Source organism: Cydia strobilella, chromosome 5 (assembly GCF_947568885.1).
Source record: "Cydia strobilella chromosome 5, ilCydStro3.1, whole genome shotgun sequence".
Lineage (NCBI taxonomy): Eukaryota > Metazoa > Arthropoda > Insecta > Lepidoptera > Tortricidae > Cydia > Cydia strobilella.
In genome coordinates this window covers 7,186,011-7,210,899 of record NC_086045.1, presented here as the reverse complement: position 1 = coordinate 7,210,899, position 24,889 = coordinate 7,186,011, and the positions used below count along the sequence as shown (strand labels likewise).

Here is a 24,889-nt window from a genome sequence, read left to right as displayed (position 1 = left end):
TGTCACACGATTAAATTATTTTTATTAATATCATAAATATGATATGATATGAATATGATTGATGATATAGAACGTAGTGATTATATGCTCTTTGATGATAACCTATTAAATTAAAATGTCAGAACATTGTCAAAAAAAATAAAGTTTCGTGAACTTCAAAATATTAATTCTAATTTCAACCTTAATAATTAAGATCAAAAGTCTAAATTTGTCTGTACTCTCAGATCATGTTATTAACATTAACCGTTTGAGATACTGAATTAAACGCTCGTTTATCTTATCACACCGATGAGCTAAGAGGTAACACACAGGAGTGCTTTTTCAACGCGCGTTAAAAAGCGAGTGAATCCGCCCGCAGCCAAAATTCGATTTAACGGCCAACGCTTAAAGTCGAAAATCCAACAACGCTTGATAAAAAGCGCCACCGCCATCGTGTGAATAAATATACTTACTATACTCTTTGGAATAAATACACAGTCATGTATTCATTTGTGTCATTCAAACGCCTTTTTAACTCGCGTTGAAAAAGCGCTCGTGCGTATGAGGCCTAAAAGTCATTATTAAGCGGCTAACACATTACCGCACCGCACCAAGGTCATTGTGCGACGCACACATAAGAGCGAGAAAGCAATATCTTTTTCTCGCTCTAACCCATAGATGCGTCCTTATCGGACGTAAGGTGAAACACCTTCCTTCTATTCCCATTGCTTCCACGTAGTAAAGCCACGATACGCTAGATATGTTTGGTGATCGCAAAGGAAAATAGATAAATTAAAGTAACATTATAACTTTAAAGCATTTATAATAAAAATCAAACAATAACATCAATGATTTCTGGTTCTAGTGCTTCGTTGACTCCAGCAAGCTTGATAGCCGTAGAGATTTTCATACTACCCGCATCTTTTCTCTCTTTACGTCCAGTCAGTTTTGTTTTTGGAGGCTTGGTTTTAATATTCGGCTCACTGTGTAGCTTCAAGTGCAATACCAATTTGGCCTAAAATAAAAATAAAAACTATTAAGCGTGTGTTTGGTCTGCAATCGGGTAAAACACACATTTATAAACGAGCAGAGGGCCTACCGCGAACAAAGAGAATATAACCACCGCGAACACCGAAGGTCGCGAATTGCGGGTATTTTTCTCTGTCAATCTTATTCAGTGTTGTCAGGTGAGCGAAAAATAATTATCGTCTGTCAAAATTATCGTACCGATGAAAAAATTATCGTATGCCTATCAAAAAGGTAACGTCTAAAATTTCTTGCAAAATAAGCTTCCATGTCCAATGTATAATCAAAGAAAACGCAATTTTCTTTTAAATTTCGCAAAAATCAGTTTTGTATTTGTGTTAAATTTGTGATAGATCCAAACGGTTTACAGGAAAGTTCGACATTTTTTGTAGCCTATTTCTAAATCAATAAATAAATATTAAATTAATAAATATTATAGGGACATTCTTGCATAAATTGACTGTTACAGTGTTGTGTGTACTCAGACAACAATATATATAATACTTATACAAATACTTAAATACATAGAAAACATCCATGACTCAGGAACAAATATCTGTGTTCATCACACAAATAAATGCCCTTACCGGGATTCGAACCCAGAACCATCGTCTTCACAGGCAGGGTCACTACCCACTAGGCCAGACCGGTCGTCTCTGATTGGTCTGTGATTTCTGAGGGAAAGTATCATATTTTGCTTCAAATACTAGACTTTTTGGGTGGCATCGTCCAAGGGCTTAAATTTTCGTACTTTTGCGTACGATAATGCTCTGTGGAACGTTCATCGTACCGGAGCCCAAATTATCGTACATGTACGACAATTATCGTACGCCTGGTAACACTGATCTAATTACGCCTTAATTGGAGTAAAAGTGGAAGATGCCCGCAATTTGCTATCTTCGGTACTCGCGGTAGGCCTTTGGACTCAAAGAGTCATTAACTGGTTAAGGGAGATGGTTAATGAAGCCTCGTAAATATCAGCTGCCGCTGTTATTGGGTTGAGGAACGGCAGCCACCAGCCAGCATGTCGAAATACATATATAAAAAAAGCTTCAGTAGAGCCAGTCTGTCCGTCGTGGAAGCTAACTTGGCCTTGGCACCGACTTTTACAGAACAAAATATGGGTGTCAAAATATAAACGTAATATTTTCATAGAAAATTGACATTAATGATGACATTGCCACACTATGTCATTGCAAATGCCATGCAGAGCTAGCTTGGTCCGACCTAATTTATTCCCTTTCCGGTTGAAAATGTCTCTGCATTGCATTCTCATTGTGTGGCAGCCGTTTCCAACCCACCAACGGAGTTGCTGCTGACTTTTACGAGGCTTTTAAGTGACGCTACACAGTAGATAAAAATACTGTGACACACTGAAACAACTAATAATATACCTACTGCTTATAAATCTATCTCTTTCTTCAGGTCGATACCTTAGCCCCAAAGAGAAAAGTAGTAGACTGCCTTAATAATTTATTTCTAAAACCTCTAGTGCCATTATAAGCTACTCGGTTTGACTGAATACTATCATTATCTTATCTTTGGTCGCGACGCAAAGCAACGAAAGATTAGTGACGGAGAACCTCTCGAACCAGCGCGCCCAAAGCATTAAACGACATACCATGATACCACAGCCATCAGGGAGTGTGCATGAAGTGTAGAGGGGAGCCCAGAAGCCACTTTGTTTTATTGGTGTGAAGTATAATGGCAAGTTTAAATTTTTGCCACTAGATATCAGATCCTACAAATCCTAAAATTCACAAGGGAGCGTGTATGCGTAGATACTACAGGGGGCAGCACTTGCTTCTAAGCAGTTAAGTGTTAAAGATTGCAATTCAGGTCACAAGATGGCAGACCTTCCAACGCAGATCATGGTACCTATAAGCGGACTTGGCCCTCTATTGATGTTGCAATTTATCCAACTTTTGCTTTTGCTATAAATTAATGTAGTTAATTATTACCTTAGTACTCAACTCTGCTCCACATATTTGACATTCATGTCTTATTCTCTCATGTTTCATTAGAATATGTTGTTTTAAATTACTGTTCCTTGAATAAACCCTGTAATAAATAAATACATTTATTAAACTGTATTACAATAGTACATTACGATACATGTGCGAAAAATAGGAAATTCGCAACGAGTGTGGAGTGGAGATAAATTAAAACACAACCGAAGGGATTTCTCCCTGTATTTGTAGTGTTATTACTTGCCAAATTTCATAGTTCTATGTCAACGGGAAGTACCCTATCAATTTTGATTCCCTTGAGTTTGTCGAAATATACGGCATAAACGGCCGTATCTTTTTTGCGTTAACTTAGAAGTTTGTATTTTTCACAGCTTCAAGGGACCGTAGACCTGAGTATATGGTTTAAGTTACAACTCGATACCTCCACGCGTTCCTGAGATAAAGGGTCTTAACAGACAGACGGACAAAAAAGTGATCCTATAAGGGTTCCGTTTTTTTCCTTTTGAGGTACGGAACCTTAAAAAGCACTATTATTTATCTCCACGGGACTTAATCGCGTAAAATAGTTTTAAATTTACCTCCGACGTTTCGAGGACGGCGTTGTCCCCGTGGTCTCGGAGAAGACTGGCTAAAGTTGACATCAACATCTTCTAGGCGCGCGAGTTTTTCGAACTACCCGCACTTGGTCTTGTTTATTAACTTGAACGTTTTGCGCACCAGGGATGCTACCGGGTCGACACACAACACTCACAATATTCGATTTTTCAACTTTCGATATTTGGTTTCGCTTACACTTACTAATGACTGGGTTCCATGTGGATGAGATCTTAAAACCTTCGTCTCGATTGAAATTTCTATGTTTCTTGATTTCAATGGCTTCACGGATTTTTCTACTATAAAACCCACGATCTGTAGAAAGTATTCTAGGGTTGTGAAGCTCAATCCAGTGGTTTGGCCCTGACTCTAGTAAATGCTCAGCAACGGCAGACTTGTTCAACTGACGGTTCTTGACAGCTGCGATATGTTCCTTAACTCGCTCCGCAATGGTACGTTTCGTTTCCCCGATGTAGGAACTACCACAACTGCAATCGATCTTATAAACGCCAGGTGACTGGAACGGGATAACGTCCTTCGGTGACCTCAGGTTTCCTGCAATTTTGGATAAAGGAGTGTATACCGTCCTTATAGAGTACCTCTCAAGTACTGTGCCAACCTTATCCGTTACTCCTTTCACATAAGGTAAAAATGCCGGTTGCCTGGAGACATCAGGACGCTTCACTCTTGCTTTTCGTCTGGGTTGCCACTTTCTCACCTTATACCCGTTCCACCTAAGTACCTCCTGAATATGCGACATCTCGCTCTTTAAATATTCAGGGTCACACAGATCTTGTGCTCTGTTCACCAGCGAGCTGACAACTGATTGTAAGTGTCGGGGATGGTGGTGAGAAAAAGCGCTCAAATACCTATCCGTGTGAGTTGGCTTCCTGTATACAGTATGCGTCAGGGTTCCGTCGACTCGACCAATCACTTTGACATCCAGAAAAGGCAAACTGCGCTGTGATTCCAATTCATACGTGAATTTCATCTTAGGATGAATTGAATTCAAATATTGGAGTAGTTGCTCCAATTCCTGCTTTCCACCTTTCATAACACAGAAAACATCATCAACATATCTCTTCCACAACTTTACTGCCCATGGCTGCAGGTCTATACTGGCTTCGATATGTTCCATCCAGATATTTGCCAAAACCGGTGCTACAGGGCTACCCATGGCCACACCATCGATCTGGAGGTAATGCTTCCCATTATACAAAAAATAGCTACCTTCTAAGCAGTTTCTCAGCAACACCATGACCGACTCCGATGTCAACTTTAGCCAGTCTTCTCCGAGACCACGGGGACAACGCCGTCCTCGAAACGTCGGAGGTAAATTTAAAACTATTTTACGCGATTAAGTCCCGTGGAGATAAATAATAATGAGTAAAAATCGTGAAAGTTTAAATCAGTGTTTCTTAAAAAGCACTGTTCATATTGCTAGACTCAAATGTTGCTGGGCATATCACTGTGCAACATATGAGAGGCCAATAAATGTAAATTAAAAAATATTTACCGCTGACAGTTGTCATAAGGGCATGGAAAAGTTCTGTTTTTTATTTTCGAATGTGTTTTAATGTGCCGCACTATGTGACTGCGTAGTTTAAAATGTCTATCACACTCATTACAAACAAATGCTGAAACATAAAATAGCAATAATAAACCGAACAAGTTGCTGAAAAGAACTAAATGTGTAAATACTCTTTAGCCATGCGGCAGCAGTTCTTCAACTTTTTTAAGTTTCTATAAAGTCCTAATAGTATTCAGGAGGCTATAAAAGAGAAAAACATCCAATTGTTGAGGTTTAACAGCTGTTTACATAAACAAGCATTTTTTACATAAAAGGGGGAAGTAAGAAATTTTGCAGATTTTAAAGTTTTTTTTGTTTTAAACTAAAAAAAAAACTATTACAACTTTAAATTATTATATAACATTGGTTCCTGGCTCTCAAAGTAGGTTTTCCTGTGTCTCAACTCTAATTAGTTTTTGGCATAAATGACAAGTAGGTATGTAATTTTAATTACCTCTGCCCATGTGGTCTAATTTTATGTGCTTCTGATATTTAGACCACAGGCTGAATGTGGCATTACACTCAGAGCAACTGTATATCTTATGTTTTCGAGCATGTTTCTTCTTTTCTTTGAGACTCACAAATTCTTTGTGACAAAGCTCACAGCTGTAACATACAAACTTTCAGTTAAGCTATTAGTAAAATGGAGAAATAAATATTTTTAGAGTGTTGAAAGATAAATTGACACTACACCAACTGATACAGTATGATGACAAACACACAGGGTACCAGGTATGGTACCAATGGGCTTAACCAAGGCCATCTCACAATAATAAATGCCATTAAATTTCAGAGTATAATCATTACTAAAACTGTTAAATAATATGAATGTAACTAAGTATACCTGAATGACAAAATTCCAGTATGCTGGTACATATGTGCTGTTAACTGATGTTTCTTCAGAAAACTTAACTTGCAAATTTCACATGAAAATGGTATCTTCACTTTGTGAGTAGTGTTTATATGTCTCTTCAAGTTCTGTCTGTTAGCATACTTCTTCAGGCATGTTGGACAGCTGCAAAATGTGAGAATAACTTTATACAATTTGGTGAGAATACACCCTACTTGACCGCCACCATATATGAGGAAGGGAATGATTTATATGAATCTCCTATTCCCATGCAATCATTTAAAGCCTTTTACTTTTGAATAGGATATAAGTACATGTAATTGGTAGTTTAATACCTGAATAACATATCATTTTCAGTAATTATATGTGTATTATTGATGTGTCTATCTAGATGACTTTTGTTCGTATAAGCTTTGCCGCAGTTACTTTCAGGACATGGAAAACCTTTCTGAAAAGAAAATTTACACATGTATAGACATCAAAAGCCTTAGATTAAACGGTTTTCTTTACCAAGTTAGCATTTTAATGCCGTGGTTTCAAACCGTCAAGGCTACTATAATCCAGAATAGACAGTTTGTTTCCATAAATGAAAACAGCTAATAGTAAATATACTTTAAATACTTACGATGTTTTTATGAACTAACAAGTGTTGCGTCAATCTATACGGTCTGTTAAAAACGCTGTTGCAACCTTCAAAAGTGCATTGATGTAAAGTTTTCTGTTTAGTTTGCATGTTTGTATTTCCTATCGCTACCACATAAAAAAAAAACTCTATCTGTAAAATATTATTGTGGGTTTTATTCTAAGATTGAATTCATCTAATAATAGTCAGTTCACTTATTATAATACCCGCGAGACATAACCTAAGCTCGTGATCAGTGACAGTGATCACGTCAAACGTCAGCCCAAACCACAAAAAAAAATTGTCAATCCCCAGGAATATTTAAGCCACATTAAAAAACGCCGGTATATTGTGACAGTCTTAACAGGCGACCGGGCTTACCGGACGGTCTGGTCAGTGTTAGGCTGGGCACAGAGGTACGGAATTTTAATTCGGTTTCTGTACGGAATGACAGGTGTGAACGGGACGTCGCTATACACATTTATAGTGCTGTCTCGCTTACTTTACTAATTGGTTATGTTGGTAAATTGACAGACAGACCCTTTTCAATCCATATTTTAATTGTACTCTGTGGTGAAATTGACATGACATGACATGATAAATAATGACGTGATTCAAGTTCGAGTGAGATTCATTAGCTCTCACATTTTACTTGTTCTAAATTTTTATTGTAATTACTTGGCTCTATTGCGACCGTATATTAATTCGTTATTAAAGTAACACTATAATAAGTTACAAGTCAGTTCCCAAAAATACTACGATAAAGGAATCAGCTGACGAACATAAACAAAGGGCATGATAATATTCTGTGAAGTGGTGAAATATTTACAAAATACATTGTGATCCGTACTGTAACTATGGATATTGATGGTTCGTCTATGCCAAATCCCCAAAATATTGGGGAAATAGATCAAAATTTACTTTTACAGTTTAGCTGTATGAATACTACAGACAGGGAAGAACTAATAGGTCAAATGCAGAGACTTTTAGGTCCTAGTTTGACCCATAACACAGCAAGTTTCTTTCTTGATATGAGTAATTGGTAATTGTTTTACTATATCTGTTATTGTTATTTAAAAATGATGTGATGTTTATATTCATCGGCAGCAGCTTTTTGCAGTGTTTGTTTCTTATTGCTAGTAAACATGTTTTTACTTTATGTTTAAATTGATCTTTTAACATTTCAGGAACTTGCAGACTGCAATATGTTGTTATTTAGACTATACCTTACCACAAAAACTTCCATCTATGTCACTGAAGGCAGCTCAAAACCAGGAAACGGCTGTTGGTCCTGGGGTCTGGTAAATACTTTCTTTTTCTAACATATCATCATTTCCTTAATGTTTAGAACTGAGTGTTATTTGAAATGAGTAAATAGGGTCTCTATTGTTTGACATAATTATTGAAAGTCATAATGTAATGATTGTCATATTATCATTAGTTATAATTTGGTTTTTCTCAGAAACGCGTAACTTTTCAGGATTGCCATAAAACAAACCTAACCTAACCTATCTATAGGATAACCCGAGGAAAATCCTACGGTTTCAGAATTATGACTAATGATAATATGATAATCATTACATTATGACTTTCAATAATTATGTCAAACAAAGGGACCCCTGAGTAAATAACTTAATAACCTTTATAATAAAATAAAAAGCAGTCACATTATTTTATGGTCTTCCATAAGGAAATGCAACTATGAAAAAAAAATAGGTATCCAAATACTATACTATAGACTGCCTATAATATTTGCATAGTTTCCTGGATTTCTCAAAGTTCTCTTCTCATGAGAAGTAAAAAACTTAGCTAAAGCCCTTATTGTTTGCAGTAATGATCAGATGGAAGACACTGCATACTTATTTGAAATTTTAAACATGACTCAAGATTTACTTAATTTAAGAGGTTTGATTAATCCTGTTTAGACAGGATCAACATATTTAAAGCATTTTTGAAATCTTTGTGTGAAATGTTTTGTAAAAACATATTAATTAAATATGTGTTAGAAAAGCTTTTGCTAAGTTTTTAATCTATACACCCATGTGCGTGTCCTGCTGTCTTCATAAAATCAAGGAACATTTATTTTAAAAGATTCATGACAAATTGAGTAACAGTAACACCTCCTTTTTAATGTTGGAGTTACTTTTGAATAATATTACATTAATTAAATATTTCAACAAGAGTCAAGTCACCTAGAAATTAATGTATGTATAACAAAAATAGTGATTCTTTGGATGTCATCATTCATCATCATTATATGAAAAAGACAATAAAAAAATGGAATTTATACCTATGAGTCTTACAAGACATGGGTACAAAATTACATGAGTCAAAAGTGACTTGAAATAGCTTATGCAATATTACCCCCAGCATGAGTCACAATAAAGTCACATTGAAACAAAGTCATTGTTAAGCTGAATGCATGACTAGTAACTCAAGTGACAGTATTATTGCTTCTTTTATTTCAGTTTTGAACAAAACTGGACCATTGCCAATACAGGGGCCGAGAGTTGGCCTGGTAGCTGTAGATTGGTACAAGCTGGAGGAGAGCCACTCAGTGCTACACCTGTCTATGTGCCTCCTTTACCTCCGGGACACTCCACCACAGTTATGTTAAAATTAGTAGCACCTAGCAGGCCTGGTACGCATAGGGGCTATTTCCACTTAGTGACTGAAAAAGGAGACCAAATAGGAGGTGAGTTGTGATACAAGCAAACCAAGTTTATTCAGGGACCTTTAGTTTAGTTAGAAGTGTTAGAACCCTTATAAAATCACTTGTGTTATCTGTCTTGTGTGCAACTTGCTTCAAACAAAAAACATGTAAATTGGTGACCTTAGACAAGGTCAAATTGGTAGCCAAGGCCACAGACTAAAACGCAAATTAAAAATTAAAGAAAAAGGTTAATTTTTAATAAATTTTGGAAATTCCCCCATATCTCCGAAACTACTGGGCATAAAATAAATAAAAAATACAATCATTCACTACCTATCTAGATTACAGGAAATCTGAAGAAGGACGAGTGAGAGAAAAAATATACTTAGCTGCATTGCATTTTATAAACAAATAAATATATCAAAATAAACCATATTTTATGAGGAAAAGCAATAATAAAATTTCCTCTATGATGTAATTTAGGTTTTCTTCAGTGAATGAGGTAAAACCAGATTATGGTGCTATAATCCACGTTCAGGGAATTCCATGAATACTTTTTAAATTAAATGTATGTATTATATTACACAAGTACTTTACAGATACACTGTGGGTGGAAGTGACAGTGGAGTCTGAGATGACTATGGCTCTGGTGGAGCAACTGGCGGCACTACCCGTCCCAAGTAGTAGAACAGATGACACTGCCACATCTAACGTTACTCAGGTCAGCTTTTGTTATATGTATTTTATTATCAATTTATAAATATGATTAGTACTTGGTGACATTCCTACAAAGAACTAGGACCAGGTTGCATTATTAATTTATTTTAAACTTCATTGCACAATAACAAGTAAATAGTACAAAAGGCGGACTTAATGCCTTGAGGCATTCTCTACACGTCAACCACTGGGCTAAACAGAAATTAGTTAAGGTGGGTGCATTATTCCCAGGTGTTATAGGCTATTTCTTAAACTTTTTGACCGCCACGCTATTTGTCATATCCAAATATGGAACGAAAATGAGCACGCCAAGACCATTGGTACAAGCTACATAGCAAAATATAAACTTTATTTAAAATATCAAGGTTACACCATAATAATTGAAAGTTCTCGTTTCTTCTCGTTCTCGCCCCATAGCACAAGGGTATAGTTGCATACAACTCGCAACGCTTTATTGACTTTCAAAGGCCTAAAATAAAATATGAGTCCTTATTAGAACACTTAATATGTACGAAATATACCTAATTTTATATTTACCAGACGCTTATCGGTGAAGGAAAACATCGTGAGGAAACCGAACTACTTGGAAGGTCGGAAAGTAAGAAGGTTGGAAGGTCAAATGGCAGTCACGTTCGTAAAAACCAGTGCCTAAGCCATTTCTTGGGATCAGAGGCGTATTTACATATTTGGCGCCCCGGGCCATTGGGCCTCTGCCGCCCCCCATGACCCATGAAACAAACACAAAAGCATAATTTTTCCGCAGTGCCTTTCTGCAGAGCTTGGAATCGAACCTATAGCCAATTGTAAGCGACGCCGACGGCCGAGCTCTGCATAAGGCCGGAGACCCGGAGCGTCCGATAGCGGTGTGCTGCCCTGTGAGGCTGAAGGCCGAAATGCTGAAGAACAGAGCTTAAAGCACTGGTGGAGCTGAGCTGGGACAAAAACCTATGGCCAAGATGAGCTCTGCAGAGTGCTGAAGTCCCGGATCGTCCAATTGCGGCGCTCTTCCGCGCAAAGCCAAAGGTCGAGGTGGGAAAAATCAATGTTTGGGATTGGAACAATGACCACGTTATAGTGACACCAAAGGCCGAGCTCCGCATAAAGAGCGTCCATGCAAGGTCGAAGACCGAGCTGGAGGTGAGGAGAGCTATTGGAATTGGCTTGGAACTTGGAACCAATGTGATCTCGGCTCTCCTGCTACTCGACCTTTGGCGTTCGCTCAAATTAAAACGAGGCGCGACTTGCTGGAAATTCAGGAATGCTTGGGGCTTCTGGAAAGCGCGACTTTTTAAGCTTTTCAGGGCTCGCAACCTGACCTTTTAGTCCGCCATAATTTTTATGAAGGTCTTCGTTTTAAGGCCAGGTCGCAATTTTTAACTTATTCTCGTAAAATTTTGTGACGTTTTATTGGTAAAAGGCAGTCATTTTACAAGTCAATAAATTACATAATATCTATGCTTAAATAATTTTACATTTTAGGGAGGTACTAATTGTTGTTACATATTTATAAATTCTATGATTAAATAGATTTTTTTGTCGATCCAGTTTAAGGATTTTTTTCAAAATGCGGAAATTGGCATAAAGGACTTAAAAGCGCCAAAAGCGTCTATCTATATGGCGCTTAAGACCATTGTGAGTTGACCGTGATAACGACTCAACGAACGAAGTATTTTTTACTTTTACATTTTCTAAGCTTAACGCGAGGTCTACAGCTCACAGAGCCACTAGTAATAACATTGTAAATTTAGACCGATAGTGGGACCATATTTTTGACCTTAAAGTTATGATAATTCTAAAGAAGGAAAAGTGATGCTTATATGGCAGGGGACATGTTTTTAAGCATATTTGTAATTTAAGACGAAAAGTTAGAACGAGCGTTAGGTATAAATTAGGTATTTATATATTTTGATTGATGCTTTTTGAATATTGAATTAAAGTGCAAAGTTTAAGCTTCATCGTTTAAATTATGTATGACGCTTTAAACTGTTACATTTTTAGAAAAAAATTTAACGTGCTTCTTTGTAACTAAAATTAGCTTATTATTTTGTCGATATTGAATTAAAGTTTTAATAATCCACAATAATATCTCTAAATTCTTAAGTTAATAGACAAAGCCGAAAAATTAGAAACATAGGATTGCTGCTTAAATTTTAATATGCGTTTTTTGTCCTGTAAGGTCCAATATTGAATTAAAGTCTATAAAGATAAGTTTTATACTATAAAATAATATATGCAACCATAGTATGAAAAGTAAGAAATCTGAGTGTAGCTTCCATTGTTATAGCCAAATCTATTTAAAAAGGCGCGAAATTCATACCTACGCCGCGCTGGTCCGTCAAGGTGCCGGCGCGGCACGCGGAAGCCTATCGTAGCATTCGTATCTATCTATACCTATAGGTACCTCGCCCGGTCACCCCACCCCCCGCTCAGCTTCGTAAGCGCAGCTTGACTTTTCTTGTCATTCATTAGTTTGTTTACCGTGCACATAAATTAGATGCCGATATTACGTGAAATTAATGTAATTATGACTTCAAAATGAGTACAAAATGTTTGTTATGTGGACTGATTATTTGTAGTTACTTAGTGGTCCGAGAGCTGGTAGACATTTTGGAGTAGGTCCTTGAGGCAAGCTGAAAATTTGCCTGATACTTCTCCTATCATACCCTAACTCAGCACTGGAGGTCTGCCTGCAGGGTAGCGGGGCTAAATCAACCCTTATATTTTATATTTTTTAAGATTTTTTAGGGCTCCAAAAAAGTTCATGAGGCAATCTGTAATTTTTACAGGTTGAAGTTAAGTATCTAAATAGTCACAAAAAAATAAGCCTAAACATTTGGTCGGGTCTTTGACCTTGCCAGAAGATCTAAAAAGTAACGTATGGCACTTACTCGTACGTAAACTTAAGTTGGTCTACTATAGTAATTGTATGCATTACAAAGTTATTTTTGTAGTACAGTAAATTAAAGACTACTAGGTAGGATGTACAGTCAGCAATACTATTCGCTTAGCACCGTTGCATACAAACTTCTTTACAGGGGTGGTATCTTTTCTCTGCAGCTGACTGTACAATGTGATTGTAACTATGACGATGGTGTATATTTACGATGTATGTTATTTATTGTGTTTTTTGTATGTTACTTAAGGGCTTCTGTTAAGGGAACGAAAATTTGATTACTTTTGCGCTACAACGCACGGTTTAGGAGATACAGCCCTCAAAAAAATTTTTTTTTCTTTTCTTTTTAAACGTTAATTAAGTTGAACGAAAATTTTATTATTTTACGCTACGACGCTATTATTAAATTATGTTAGATTTTGAAATTTTTATAATAAATATATCTACTTATATATATATTTGAAGTTTGGTTATGGAATTTTATATTATATAATATGCAAAAAAAGAAATATAGGGCTGTATCTCCTAACCCGTCCGTCGTAGCGCAAAAATAATAAAATTTTCGTTCCCCTTTAAAAAAAATTCTTTTAATATACAAAAAACACAATGAAACACAATAAGAAAAAAAAAACTTTACACGGCTGTATCTCCTAAGCCGAGCGTCGTAGCGCAAAAACAATCAAATTTTCGTTCCACTTTAAGAAACCCTTAATTAATATAAAAGAAACAAAAAAAAAACAAAAAAATCTTTATAAGGCTGTATCTCCTGAACCGTGGGTCGTAGAGTAAAATAATAAAATTTTCGTTGAACTTAATTAACATTTAAAAAGAAAAGAAAAAAAAACAATAATTTTTTTTAGAGGGCTGTATCTCCTAAACCGTGCGTTGTAGCGCAAAAATAATCTAATTTTCGTTCCCCTTTGAGAAACCCCTAAGTAACATACAGAAAACACAAAGAAAAACAAAGAAAAAATCTTTATAGGGTTGTATCTCCTAAACCGTGCGACGGAGCGCAAAAATAATCAAATTTTCGTTCCACTAAGAAACCCTTAAGTAATATATTTAAAAAAAAACACAGAAAATCTTTATAAGGCTGTATCTCCTAAACCGTGCATCGTAGCGCAAAATAATAAAATTTTCGTTCCATTGCATAAAAAAAAAGAAAAAAAAAACAGAAATAGTACATTTCGATGCTAGTGCGGAAAGTATGTCATACTTTACATACTTTTTGAATAATGACATTTCCGCACGTGTATCGAACGACGTTTTTTAACATCGTTGCGAAAAAATAAGAAAAACAACAAGTAAGGAATTCGAAACTTTTATATTATTAATTCTGTGACATTATTGACATTAGACTTATATTGACCGGGATATAGACCGTGATTACCTTTTGTATTATTTGTGAGCTCCCGATATTTCAAAACCACCGTGAATCATTCAAAACTCTAATTATTGACATTGACATTATGAAGAGGTGTTTTTTTAGCTTTTATTCGACTAGAATGGATTTTGTTATTATTATTGAACCCACTTCATACAACATTGTACACATTGTATTGTTTTACAAATATAAAACATTGTACTATTATTACCTAAATATCGTTATTAACGATTATTTCAATACTCAATACTCAGCAATCAACATAAAAACCTACTGTTAAAGTAAGAATACGAAAAATATACGTATTTTATATTTTATTACTTACCTCTTCATCATTATAACACGTAAATTTTTTTATATATTGAATATTGAAAAACCGTTCTTAATAAGTTGTCTGCTTTAAATTTCCAAAGGCAACATTCGATATTGTTTTTATAAATGTACGATACACAAATAATCGTAATTAACGATATTTGGGTAATAATAGTACAATGTTTTATATGTACAATTGTCTTATAAATAAAAATAAATAAATAAAAATCATTTATTTCGGACCACAGAAATCCATAACAGGTTAGTCGAACATGCAGGAACTTAAAACTATGTTAGATACAATTAATTACAATTAATAGAACATGCATTTAAAAAAATAGATATGCATTATTCATGCTTTATTATGCATGCTTATAGAACATGCATTATTATGCATGCTTATAGAACATGCATTTAAAAAAAATCTTTCATTGAAGTGGGTTCAATAATAATAACACCCAGCTAAAAAAACACCTCTTCATAATGTCTCAATGTCAATGATGTCACAGAATTAATAATATAAAAGTTTCGAATTCCTTACTTGTTGTTTTTCTTATTTTTTCGCAACTGTATTAAAAAACGTCGCGGAAATGTCTAATAATGACATACTTTCCGCACTAGCATCGAAATGTACTATTACAGGGCTGTATCTCGTAAACCGTGCGTTGTAGCGCAAAAGTAATTTAATTTTCGTTCCCCTTTGAGAAACCCGTAAGTAACATTCAAAAAACATAATCGAACAACAAAGAAGAAAACAAAAAAATAAAAAATCTTTATAGGGTTGTATCTCCTAAACCGTGCGTTGTAGCGCAAAAATAATCTAATTTTCGTTCCCCTTTGAAGTAACATACAAAACACACAATGAAAAACTAAAAAGAAAACAAACAAAGAAATAAATGTTTATAGGGTTGTATCTCCTAAACCGTGCGTCGGAGCGAAGAGCAAAAATAATTAAATTTTCGTTCCACTTTAAGAAACCCTTATTAATATTTAAAAGATACAACCCTATAAAGATTTTTTAATTTTTTGTTTTTTTTTTGTTTTTCATTGTATCTTTTGAATGTTACTTACGGGTTTCTCAAACGGGAACGAAAATTAGATTATTTTTGCGCTTCAACGCACGGTTTAGGAGATACAGCCCTGTAAAGATATTTTTCTGTTTTTTTTTCTTTTTTTTAATGTTAACTAAGGGTCCACTGCAACGGAACGAAAATTTATAAAGATTTTTTTAAAATATAAATTAAGGGTTTCTTAAAGTGGAATGAAATTTTGATTATTTTTGCGCTACGACGCACGGTTTAGGAGTTACAGCCGTGTTAATATTTTTTTGTTTTTTTCTCATATTAAAAAAGGGTTTCTTAGAGGGGAACGAATATTTTACTTTTTTTGCGCTCCGACGCATGGTTTAGGTGATACAGCCCTATAAAAAATTGTTTTCTTTGTTTTTTCTTTTATGTTTTCATTGTGTTTTTTATGTTACTTAGGGGCTTCTGATAGGGGAACGAAAATTTGATTATTTTTGCGCTATAACGAACGGTTTAGGAGATACAGCCCTGTATTTTTTTTTTTTTTTAAATGTTTATTAAGGGTCCACTGCAGGCGGACGAAAAATGTTATTATTTTGCGCTACGGCGCACGGTTTAGGAGATTCAGCCTTATAAACATTATTTGTATTTTTTTTTATACCTATATTAATTAAGGGTTTCTTAAAGTGGAACGAAAATTTGATTATTTTTGCGCTCCGTCGCACGATTTAGGAGATTCAACCCTATAAAGATTTTTTCTTTGTTTTTTTCTTTTTTGTTTTTCATTGTGTTTTTTGTATGTTACTTAGGGGTTTCTCAAAGGGGAACGAAAACTAGATTATTTTTGCTCTACAACGCACGGTTTAGGAGATACAGCCCTCTAAAGATTTTTTTTCCTTTTTTCTTTTTTTTAATGTTAATTAAGGGTCCACTGCAGTTGAACGAAAATTTTATTATTTTGCGCTACGACGCACGGTTCAGGAGATACAGCCTTATAAATATTTTTTCGGATTTTTTTTTTTTTTTTTTTAAATATTAATTGAGGGTTTCTTAAAGTGGATCGAAAATTTGATGATTGTTTTTGTGCTACGACGCGCGGTTTAGGAGATACAGCCGTGTAAAGATTTTTTTTTCTTTTTGTATTTCATTGTACGACCGGTCTGGCCTAGTGGGTGACCCTGCCTGTGAAGCCGATGGTCCTGGGTTCGGATCCCGGTAAGGGCATTTATTTGTGTGATGAACACAGATATTTGTTCCTAAGTCATGGGTGTTTTCTATGTAATTATGTATTTGTATATTATATATATCGTTGTCTGAGTACCCATAACACAAGCTTTCTTGAGCTTACTGTGGGACTTAGTCAATCTGTGTAAGAATGTCCTATAATATTTATTTATTTATTTATTGTGTTTTTTATATATTAAAAGTGTTATGTAAAGGGGGACGAAAATTTTATTATTTTTGCGCTGCGACGGACGGTTTAGGAGATACAGCCCTATATATATTTTTTTGTTTATTGTTGTGTTTTTTTTGTATGTTATATAATATAAAATTCCATAACCAAAATTCAAATTTTTATATAAGTAGATATACTCAATATAAAAATTTCAAAATCTAACATAACTTTTAATAAAAATATCCTCATATATCATAAATATACACCATCCTCATAGTTACAATCGCATCGACCGTCAGCTGCAGAGAAAAGATACCACCCCTGTATAAAAGTTTGTATGCAAAGGTGCTAAGCGAATAGTATTGCTGACTGTACATCCTACCTAGTGGTCTTTAATTTACTGTACTACAAAAATAACTTTGTAATGCATACACTTTGTTTAGTAGACAAACATAATTTTGCGTGCAAAAATAACTGCAATGCATACACTTTGTATAGTAGAGAAACTTAATTTTGCGTGCAAAGATAACTTTGTAATGCATACAATTTGTATAGTAAACAAACTTAATTTTGCGTGCAAGTAAGTGCCATACTTTTTAGATCGCCTGGCAAGGTTAAAGACACGACTCGACCAAATGTTCTGGTTTATTATTTTTATGACTATTTAGATACTTAATTTTAACCTGTAAAAATTACAGATTGCTTTTAGAACATTTTTTTGAATTTTGTGTAAAATTATTTTGCACGCGTCTGGTAAGCTTAGGTTACCCGCTAGCCCGTTGATCTATATATCAATACCGTTTGACCGCTGCCTCGGCGGCGCACAGCGCGGCGCGCGCGAACATGCCGCGCGTTTGAAATTTAACGTAAATATAAGCACGGAATGCATACGTGTCAGTATTTAGTGACGCACTGATTTTATATTTCTAATCTTTAGTGTGGGAACTAAGATCATTGTCATGACCGTTTAATATTAACTCTACAAACTTTAACTCAATATTGGCTATACTGCTTAACCAGAAATCAATATCTAGAGAAGCACATTGTCTACATTTCTAATTTTTTACAAGTATAATAAGCTGATCCATAATATCGTAATTTTGCAATATCAGCTACTTTAATTCTTTATTTACAAAATAATTCATGTTTTTAAGTTCACCAGAAAGCACATGTTCCTGATTTCTAAAAACCGAATATTGTAAATAAATTAAAGTGGTATTGAATATGTTAAAGTTTTTTTAACTTTAATTCTATATTTACAAAGTTATTAGCAAAAATTAAAATATTTCAATATATCCGAACGCTCACCCTAAAAATTTCTAACTTTTTACGAAAGTCTTATTTAACATGCTAACAATGACATATCGAAAAAGAAAAAACTTTAATATTATAAAAACCCATTTTTGTTCCACCGCTGGTCTAATTGGGTCGTACCTATAATAGCGGCTCTGCAGCATCTCGGCCTTACGTGGTGCGCTCCCTATGGCATCTTTGGGTCTTTAGTTCAATACCCTGCTTGCGGTCCGTCTGTTTGTTTTTTAACTATACACCTTATGTTTCCCTTCGGGCTCTGCTGTCCAGTATCTCGGTCTCCTGCCTTGCGGTTCACCTTTGAAACAACTAACCGTGTCGTGTCTGAACTCTATTTTATTCAATACCACTAGGTATTATAAGTTCTCTTTCAATATGAATGATCTGCATACATATTTTCAACCCATTTTTTACCACCTTGGGGGATGAATTACCAGACTGGTAGAGAATGCCTTATAGCATTAAGTCCGCCTTTTGTACGATAGTATTTTCTTTTGTGCAATAAAGATTAAATAAATAAATAAATGAATTTTGCGTATATTGATCAGTGTTTTGCTGAGTAATTAACCACTAAATGAATGATGCGAAATTTAGTACCCACTAAAAGAACGCGCTTTGTTTTTTGTGCTAGGCTCCGACTGACCCGTTCGCCAACTCCCAGGTCGCCTCTGAACTCTATACTCAATAATTATAGTGTTAATAGTGTACGGTTTTCGGTTGACGTCGGCGTCAGCATCTGGACGCCGTGCGCCACAGAGGTACGGACGTCGTACACGATGCCTTTATTTACCGTAGGAAGTATAGCGATTGCTGACGCAATGGCCGGCGTCTAGACGTCGCTCACGGCGTTAATGCCGACGTCAAGCATGGAGCGTTAGGCCCTGGTCTGCAACAAACGCCGTACGCCGCCGCGGCGTCTGGCGTGTGAGATAGACCACTATAGTGCATTTCCATAGTAAGCATTCGTACGTCGCGTACAGCGACACGCCGGACGCGACCTACGGCGTTTGTTGCAGACCAGGGCCAAAAAGCATTAACGGAAGCCCGCGGCCTTAGGGCGATGTGAAGAGCGACGTTACAGGGCGACATCATGAGAACTCGTCGACAATCCGCGTGGGTAAAGAATTAAGGTAGAAGGAAAAGGGGCGCAAACGCGCTGTAAAAATTTTGATGTGACTACTGGCAATAGAGAACGAATAGTTACTTACTTTAAATTAAATTATGTCTAGTACCAGTAACACGAAAAATTTTTTTTATTGGGGCGCCACTGAGGCACCCGAAACTTAAAGCCAGCGGCGGCCTGCGCCGCCCCCCGCAGCCTGCCGCCCCGGGCCATGGCCCCCTTGGCCCTAGGGTAAATACGGGGATTAGTTGCCAAGCGAAACCCAGGTTCCCATGAGCCGTTGGGACAACTCTAGAAAGAAGATTTAGGTACTTACCTACCTATTTTTAAAGAATATCAACCATTCAAGTACTATTCTCATGGACAAATGAATAAGTTACAAGATAAGGGGTCTTACAACATTGTCACCAATTGTTATTTACTTGGATTTAATTGGTTTTTTCTTTCTATTTACAGATGCCACAAGATGACCAGATGTGTTGATAAAAATTGATGCAGTGTCACAAAGTTTTTAATTTAATTTTACTTATACATCACAAAACCATTGGTTTTCGTTTTTATCATTATATTATAATATTACTATTTGATTTATTTAAATAAAGTTTTTTTTTATATCATAGAAAGAATGCATTTTGTAGTAAAAATTAAGTTATTTGTATTCTTTCATGTTGCATTAATTTCTTATTCAATTTAACCACAAATGTACAAATTAAATTGGTTGCTTAGAGATAAGTAAGTAATACAGTTCGTAAGAAGCTTGCGAAACATTTTCTGTCCCTTTTGCAAAATGTCCGGTCAAAAATGCCTCTATTTCAATCAACACTGAATACTCACAAATTTACGCTTGTCTCTTTACTTTTACTTACTTAGTAATACTTAGCTTTTATATAAGCACTAATGAAATTTTTAATAACTACCTAAAGCGGGCTCTAGCGTAAGAACTATTATATAATCTGTGGCTCTAGTAAATCTTCAAATGGACCTGCTTCAATTAGGATTTGCTTACTTAATTTATTGAAATGTGTGTAGCAAGTACATCTTGTTCACCTTTTTATAAGTTTTGCAATATGTTGTGCAGAAGGGACATTCTGAAAAGGGATTTTGTCCAAGACTTACGAACTGGATTTAGTGCAGAAAAAAAGGAGACCCTATCAATCTGGATGTAGGTATGTTTCGCTAGTGGGATCCCATGCCCGAGCTACATAAGTAATGACTAATGTACATTGTATAATGAACACCTCCAGTTAGCTTCATGCATGAATTTTTTTAAGATGTCAATCGATTCTACCTCTCGTGCGATTCGAATGTTCCAAATAAACCTGCTATTTATTGTATCTCAGAAACTTCCAAATTGCGAAAGTAATTGAGGCGCGCGCATCGCAAGGTAAAACGCCCCATACAAAAAGCGTGCGCCCTGTGACGTCACAACACACTCCTGCGCCAAAATGTATGCAATAGATTTAGAATCATGAAAAATAAGTTTTTTATTATTAACGCCGTAAAACATGCGTTTAAGAATATAGATGCCATATTTTTTTCTCAATATAACAAAGAATCTGTTAAAAATGTTTAGTATACATTAGGGCGATCAAAAAATATGTTAAAATACTTAACAATAATGTTACAAACAATTACGGATCTGGAGGCACGGCAGTGCCCCCGCCAAGACGAGCAAAGCGAAGCGCAAGGGCACTACTTACCTTTTCTCGAAGCGCTTCGTCGTTTTTTTTGAACCCTCATAGCTTATTTTTGGATTATACCAGATAAACAAAATTCTCGGGATATGATGTTATTAGTGGACTTATTAAGCATAAATTTTTTCAATTACATAGCTCTATACTTTAGGTTTTATTCATATCTAAAAAAAAAACGATTTCGTCACTCACTTACTCACTGATGATCATCACAATTTTTTAGGGTACTTCCTAAAATCCTAGGAAGATGAAATTTGGTATGTGAGATATTGCTTGTAGATTTAGAAGCTTGGCTCTACAAGAGATCTGACAACTTTTTGACAGTGCAAACCTTATGGTTTCGTCTTGGCAACATTTTACATGAAAATGTTTTTGGTGGGATATCACATTACTGAATTAATTTCATGTTATAGAACGTGTTCATTGAACAAACAAAATATTTTTCATGCATGTTGCTTGTTGCCCTGTGTTGAATAGCTGTAAGACAACAAAAATATGAATTTGTTAGATATAAATGAAAATTTTACAAACAATTGTAATGAAGTGTTTATTTTAGTAGCATCACTTATTTTTCCTTTATAAATTGCATTGCCATTTAGTAAAATCAAATTGGGGTTTTATTTGTAGTTGTAAAATATGTAAGTACAATTTGAAAGCAATAAATGATTTTAGATAACTTTGATCTATATTAATACCTATACAGCAACATTGTTTACATTAAAATGAAAATATTACATAATACTTATGGTCATATACAGTATTTTTAATATAATACCCAAAATTAACCACTTAAACTGCCATCTGCATATCAATCTTAGGATGTGGATTGTAATCTTTAATTATGAAATCTTCATATTTAAAGTCATTGATGGAATCTACTTTGCGTGCAAACTTTAATGTTGGGAATGGTTTGGGTTGCCTTTCCAGTTGTACTTTGAGAGGCTCAATGTGATTTAGGTAAACATGAGTGTCACCAGTTGTGTGCACAAATTCTCCAGCCTGCAAAATAAAATATTGAGTTGTATATTATGGCTAGCATCAAGGGTAGCTCTAAGGTGGTGCAATGGAACTACCAAAAGTGGCACCAGTTTTGAGGATTTGACAAACCCTAGAGAAAAGTTAACACATCAACATCTCAAGCCACATTCACATTTGTCTGACACAACACGACAGACAAATGTGAATGCGGCTTCACACCATCCAAAAAATTGCTAGGACCACCATTGGCTACAATATTCTAGATAGTCATATAATAATTATGTAAATCTTATATTACTATAGTCCCTGGCCAGTAAGAAGTCAATTTTGACAGTTATGAATTAAGTAGGTCTTAGCTTTGTAAATATAAGGGTCAATTCATAGCTGTCAGAATTGATTTCTTAACTTACACCGACTATTATTGTCATGTTCATAGTAAAATAATAAATCATTTACCAGAGATCACTTGCTAAACTGAAATATAAGAAGTTCACTTCAAAACTTAAAGGGTTCTTAAGTTTGAAGAACCGATATGAGAGTTAAAACAAATCTTACCTCAAGACCTGTAATGTGAGCAATCATATGGGTCAAAAAGGCATAGCTGGCAATGTTGAAGGGCACTCCAAGGCCCATGTCGGCACTTCTTTGGTACAAGAGACAGGACAGCCTGCCACTGGCTACATGGAACTGGGCCAAGCAGTGGCACGGCGGGAGGGCCATTTTACCCAGATCTGAAGGATTCCAAGCACACATCAGCATTCTTCTGTCTGCAGGATTTTTCCTGAAAATTAATTAACATATTTTTAATAAAACTTATCTTTCTCTGGCTTTTCTACATTTCACATATTTCTATTTTGTGACATCTTCTAAAAATGTCCATGACTTTATGTGGTAAAAATTTATAACATACTTTATACTGTCAATAATGTTTTGGAGCTGGTCAATTCCTTGCCCGCTGTAATCAGTTTTAGCATCAATATATTGAGCACCACTGTGTCTCCATTGAAATCCATATACTGGACCTAAGTCTCCTGCAGAAAAAACAAATTCTATGATTACTAACAGGGTAATCTAGAAACAACAAATATTATTGAATTACACATATTTAATACCTTCTTCTCTATCTGTAAAGCCCAGATTATCTAGAAAAGCTCTTGAGCCATTAGCATCCCAAATATGAACACCTCTGGTGGCTAAGACCTTGGCATCAGTTGACCCGGAGATCATCCATAGCAATTCTTCCAGAACTCCTCTAGTAAAAACCCGCTTTGTGGTCAAAAGGGGCAAAGTATTGTTTCTAAGTGTATATCTTTGCATTGCCCCAAAAATGGACAAAGTGCCGACACCAGTTCTGTCGACTCTTTTGTCGCCTGAAATAAAACAGATGTGATGTCCTCCCAGACGTATCCGTCGACAGCGACATCCCGACAAGCGTTTTATTTGTATATTATTATTTCTAAAAGGGTTTTTATTAACTATTACGCGCATGGGCGCGAGCGTGACTTGCAAATCCAAATCCAAATTGCTGTCGGACTTTTTAAAAAACAAATTTGGATTTGGAAACAGATGTAGTATGTAGCCGATATAGATCTTGGAGAACGCGTTACATATTAAGATATAAAGATTTGTAAGTCATACCTGTGTCTATAATTTGCTTAACAAGCTTAAGATACTGATACTCATCGTGGTGATCAGTAAAGCCGTTGGTTGCCATGACTTTCACTAGATGATCACTTGATCAGATATCTAAGTGATTTTGAAAGTAATAAATCTTGCAAAAACTAAAACAATTTAGTTTTAGTGATAATTCAGTTCAATTATAGACAAAAGATGTAATAATAACATTAACAAAGTAAAAACACTGACAATACGTGGACAATTCGCGCCAAAATTTCATATGACACTTATGACTTATGACGTCCTGACAGCTGACGTGACAACTAGTGTTGCCAGGCCCGATTTGAAGAAGTCAGAAGATCTGTACTAAAAACCGGCCAAGTGCGAGTTGGACTCGCTCACGAAGGGTTCCGTACCATGAACATGCGTTTTGAACATGGGTTTTGATATTTCATTGTAGCTAATTATTCTTGCACATAGTGCACGCATCCAGCGCTTGTTGAGGTAATCGGGAGTAATATGTTATAGTATATATATAGTATATAAACCAAATTGTCAGTAAATAAGAACAAAAAAAAACTATACTCATCCTTTTCTTTTGTGTGCTAGTAATAAAGAAAGACAAAGATAGTATGATTCTCTCTGTCTATGTTCTGTGACAAACTATAAATATTATATTTTTGATTATTATATTTTTAGTTGTTTACGTTACGTTACTATATGTTATTTTATATATATTAATAATTAAATGTAATAAGTGTTTGTATTATGTGAAGCATATAGCAATTTTAAATTAAATCCAAATGTATAATATACAACACACAGTTCATGATCAGCAACGCAGGCTATTTATTATATGTACCAATGGCGTTATTCATAAAAGCGTTACATGCCTGAATTAGCTATGAATCATGAAATAAAACTATGAAAACGGATTATATCGCGTATATTGAATTTATAATACATCCCGACGTTTCGAACTCTTTACAGCGTTCGTGGTCAACGGGTGACTGAGGAAAAATTACAAAATGCAAAAATACCCACATACTAAAATAATGAACAATCATAGACTACAAACTTTAAGGCTGGTTGTACATGCAAAATCGGTTCATAAGGCTAGTTATACACTATAATTATTTTTCAAGTAAAGATATATATATATATATACGCGATAA

At 35.3% G+C, this 24,889-nt stretch overlaps 3 protein-coding genes across 3 annotated transcripts; 1 reads left to right on the top strand and 2 right to left on the bottom strand.

Annotated features, from left to right (window-relative positions):
- Positions 1–782: 782 nt before the first annotated feature.
- LOC134741360 (oocyte zinc finger protein XlCOF19-like) lies at positions 783–6,852 on the bottom strand. Its single transcript, XM_063674115.1, has 7 exons — positions 6,615–6,852; positions 6,325–6,437; positions 5,984–6,154; positions 5,594–5,745; positions 5,086–5,206; positions 2,967–3,066; positions 783–994 (listed from the first exon to the last, which is right to left on the bottom strand). The coding sequence occupies exons 1-7, from the start codon at positions 6,720–6,722 to the stop codon at positions 812–814; spliced, it is 948 nt and encodes a 315-aa protein (XP_063530185.1). The 5' UTR covers positions 6,723–6,852; the 3' UTR covers positions 783–811.
- A 368-nt stretch (positions 6,853–7,220) lies between these two features.
- LOC134741385 (protein ILRUN) lies at positions 7,221–20,026 on the top strand. The gene is made up of 5 exons (XM_063674150.1): positions 7,221–7,653; positions 7,799–7,912; positions 9,080–9,306; positions 9,864–9,985; positions 19,882–20,026. Exons 1-5 carry the CDS (start codon positions 7,469–7,471, stop codon positions 19,906–19,908), a joined length of 675 nt encoding a protein of 224 aa, XP_063530220.1. The 5' UTR covers positions 7,221–7,468; the 3' UTR covers positions 19,909–20,026.
- A 1,626-nt stretch (positions 20,027–21,652) lies between these two features.
- On the bottom strand, positions 21,653–24,010 carry LOC134741384 (thymidylate synthase). Its single transcript, XM_063674149.1, has 5 exons — positions 23,736–24,010; positions 23,210–23,467; positions 23,008–23,128; positions 22,653–22,878; positions 21,653–22,118 (listed from the first exon to the last, which is right to left on the bottom strand). Exons 1-5 carry the CDS (start codon positions 23,809–23,811, stop codon positions 21,909–21,911), a joined length of 891 nt encoding a protein of 296 aa, XP_063530219.1. The 5' UTR covers positions 23,812–24,010; the 3' UTR covers positions 21,653–21,908.
- Positions 24,011–24,889: the final 879 nt, after the last annotated feature.